Source organism: Phalaenopsis equestris, unplaced genomic scaffold (genome assembly GCF_001263595.1).
Source record: "Phalaenopsis equestris unplaced genomic scaffold, ASM126359v1 Scaffold000202, whole genome shotgun sequence".
Classification (NCBI taxonomy): Eukaryota; Viridiplantae; Streptophyta; class Magnoliopsida; order Asparagales; family Orchidaceae; genus Phalaenopsis; species Phalaenopsis equestris.
The window spans coordinates 1,346,080-1,349,765 of record NW_018164644.1 but is presented as its reverse complement, the minus strand read 5'-3'; the positions used below and the strand labels follow the sequence as shown (position 1 = coordinate 1,349,765).

General features: G+C 37.5%; 1 protein-coding gene across 1 annotated transcript; it reads right to left on the bottom strand.

Annotated features, from left to right (window-relative positions):
* Positions 1–2,031: 2,031 nt before the first annotated feature.
* LOC110022708 (acidic endochitinase-like) lies at positions 2,032–2,907 on the bottom strand. The gene has a single exon (XM_020721781.1). It carries the CDS (start codon positions 2,905–2,907, stop codon positions 2,032–2,034), a length of 876 nt encoding a protein of 291 aa, XP_020577440.1.
* Between the last annotated feature and the right edge of the window lie 779 nt (positions 2,908–3,686).

The following is a 3,686-nucleotide window of genomic DNA, read 5'->3' as shown; positions in this document are numbered from 1 at the left end:
TATATATATATATATAACTACATTGAAATAACATGCACATTTGATACAAATCATATCTCTAATTTATGGGTAAAAGAAGGCAACACTTCTCGCAAGCTTCCCCAATCACCAGCTTCGTTGTCGATCGGTCATTTTTCAGAGTCAAACATGGCTCTGATATCAAACTTGGTGCAGTTTGGGTCTACCGGCTTGAAAGAAAATGTGGAAAAGTGAAAACCGAGGGAAACATAATAACTGTGCTACTTTTCATATATATGATGTTGTAACTGTGAAAGTTTAGATGTGATAAAGTTAAATATTAAAATTTTTGGTGCTATGTATGCAAAAGCCTCTAAATTCTATGTTGATATCTTGAAGACAAAAATAAGCTGAGAAACTATAATTAATACTAATACTAACTAAATAGATAAGGCACATTAATATCATATTTAATATTAATTATTATGAATATTAAATTAAAATTTTTAGTGAGACAAATAGCATGTAAATTTATTTTTATTTTCATATAAAAATTTATTTAATTTTTCTCTCAATTCAACCAAATTAGGTAGGGTAATAAACGAAACTTAAATGATGTTTGTTAATTAATTATCCACATGGTTAAATGGCAATTTTTTCTCAGCTATTTTGATCATCTGTAAAGTCGTTTGGACGTTTTAATTGAAGTAAAACTTTTGTTATTTAGTTATTTGCCTTGATTTATTGATACACATATTCGTATATAATTAATTATATTAAGCAAGTTATGGTGTTTATTTCTTTCATATGTGTTACCTCCATTAGATGCAATATATTAGTAAGGCAACTGATATTCTAATAGGGCGTCAAAAAAGCTATTTGTTCGTGAACAGCTAGTGTTTGGCTTGTTCGTTAAGTAAACGAGTCGAACACGAACAAGCTTTAAGAGCTCGAATTATAAATGAGCCGAACATATCTAACTTTAAAATGTAATTGCTCGTTTGGTAATGTGGTTATGCGTCTTCTTTTGCATTCATTTGGTCCAGGTTCGAACCCAGCACTTTACATTTATTTTCTCAGTTTAATTTTAATTAGTCAATTTCGAGCCGAACACGGACACGAATATTTAAATTGAGTCGAACACGAACACACTGTTCATGAGCCGGTTTCGAACACGAGCCGATTTCGAACACGAACAATTTCGAACGAGCCGAACACGAGCCAAGTCTGAGCTCGCTCAAGCTTGGCTCATTTACATCCCTATATTCTAATATATCAATAATGCTATGATTTCATGTATAAAATATTATAGAAATTTTTCTTGTGAAAAGTATAAGATTGTATGTCTATATGTAATGATGCGTAAGTTGCACAACCAAACCTTCACAATAGAATCTTGTTTAATATTAACTAGAAGACCAATGAAACCACTGCTTCATAAACATAAATACTTAATAATTATTTAATATTCAATATATCTTAATTTAGTAATTATATTTGTAACTGTTTTAAATTTGTCTTGATAATATGAAAGTTCTAAACCCTTCAATATTTTAATTTTGCCTTACATCTTATAAGCTCTTATTTTTCTAATGTGTTTGCATGATTAAGTATATTGTCATTTATTACAGCCATAGATGAAATATCTCATAAAAGAATAGAAACATCTAAAGCAAAGCAATTCTATATCTATTTCAACATATGTCAAGCACAATGAAAACAAGCACAGACATAGCAAAATAAGAGAATATTACATCTCGACTCTATATACAACATTACAGTACACTATTATATAACATTTATATAATAATATACAATACATTCCAACCCCTCACACACAAACTGACTGATCCAATACATACGGAAAACAATCATAAGCAAATCATATCAACCTCACACAAACATTAAAATACTTACTTTTTGTCTGTACATGTATTGTCTCAAACGGGAGCGCTTATTCTATCAGGACACCAGACTTAAATTTGTGTCTAGTCTAGTGAGCATTTGTAACATGATAAATTAGTCTCACTGTAATGCTCTGATTGGATGGGTGTCTGATAGAATAATTTTTCCTCATACAGAGGAACGAATGGCGCGGCTGTAGCCGGTCTTAATGTCATAATACCTTGACCACAGCATCACCCCGCCGTAGTTGCTGGACCCCTTCAGTACCGGAAGCACCTGAGATGTGAGCTCATGAGTCGGAATGAACCCGCTTCCAGCGGCATCAGGCGCCGCCGGCAAGCCCAGAAAGAACTGCTTCGCCTGAATCCCCTTCGTCCATTGGTTCCAAGCATCCTCGAGATTTCTCGGCCGTTTTTCCGAAAACTGACACGGGGGGTTGTTGTAGAACTGAACCCAAACGTAGTCGAACAGACCGGTGTCGAGCGCTTTGCCAACCCAAGCATCCGGATACGGGCATTGCGGCGCCGCCGTTAGGTGCACCTTCTTCCCCTGTTTGGTGTAGGAGGAAAGGTATTTAGCGAGGTCGTCGTAGTGGTCCGGGCTGCCTCCCTCAATGTCGAAGTCCACTCCGTCGAGCACCGCGTTGCCGAGCGGTCGGGATGAGGAGTGGCCGCCTAAGTAGTTGTTGAAGATATAGTCAGCCACCTGGCGAGCATCGTGTTGGGAGGTGAGGAGGTAGGATCCAGCGCCGCCGCCAATGGAGAGGAGGACTTTCTTGGATTGGGAGGAGTGGATGTCGTCGGATAGGCCGGTGCAGCCGCCGGAGGAGGGGTCGCAGTGGCCGGCGAGGTTGAGGACGGGTGTCTGGCCGTTGCCGAAGACGCAGAGGAAGGAGATGATGGCAAAGGCGTAGTTTTTGGTGGAGCAGGCGTCGGAGAGGGATCCTTCGCCGTCGGATTGACCCCAGTAGACGGCTATGTCGCCGGCATGGGAGGCGGCGAAAAGAGCGGTGGTGATTAGCAGGACGGAGAAAAATGGCTTCATTTTTCTCTGTGAAGTTGGGCGCTTCGGTTGCTGTTCTGCTAGTTATTGTGAACTGCATTTCAAGGTAGACCTTTTATGGTTATATAGAGAGAGCGAGAGAGAAGAGTGGGGGACGACGAACTCTGCGTGCATCTGCTTTCTGAATTAGTAAATTGATGGAGCAGAGCTTGCCGCCCCGAGTACGTTGGTTTTCATTTTCTCTGCTAGTGCTGATAATTTTAATTATTAGTTATTTGATTATATAATATATTTGGGGTTGGATGTTCTTATTAACTTTGCACTTTTTTTTTATATATAACTAAATATGCCATAAAGATATATATTCACATGCGTACGTAGTGAGATTATTATTTTATTATTATTATTATATTATTATTGTATTTTAATTTGCACCTTACATAGGTCACAAAGTTAAGAACAGTCATTAATAGAAGGAGACCTTGTGTAAATAGTAATGCTCAAATAATGGGGTTAAGCATGTAAAGCTTATATTGGCATATAATTTTTATTTTATATGTAAAGGCATTATAGAAACATTAATGGAAATAAGTATTAGAATAATGATGTGTGATAGTGTAAGGTTATGGCTCCGTTTGGGGCAATTGCAACTTATTAAGAAGTTGTTGTGAAGCTACGAAAAAATAATTTGATATTGCAAAAAGTTTCAATCGCCATTATAATTTTTTTTTAAGAAAAAAGTTACACATCAGCTAGAAAGCTCCCACCGCACCCAGTCAGGAGCGGTGAGAAAATGCTGATTTCAGCGTCTGTGTCATTGA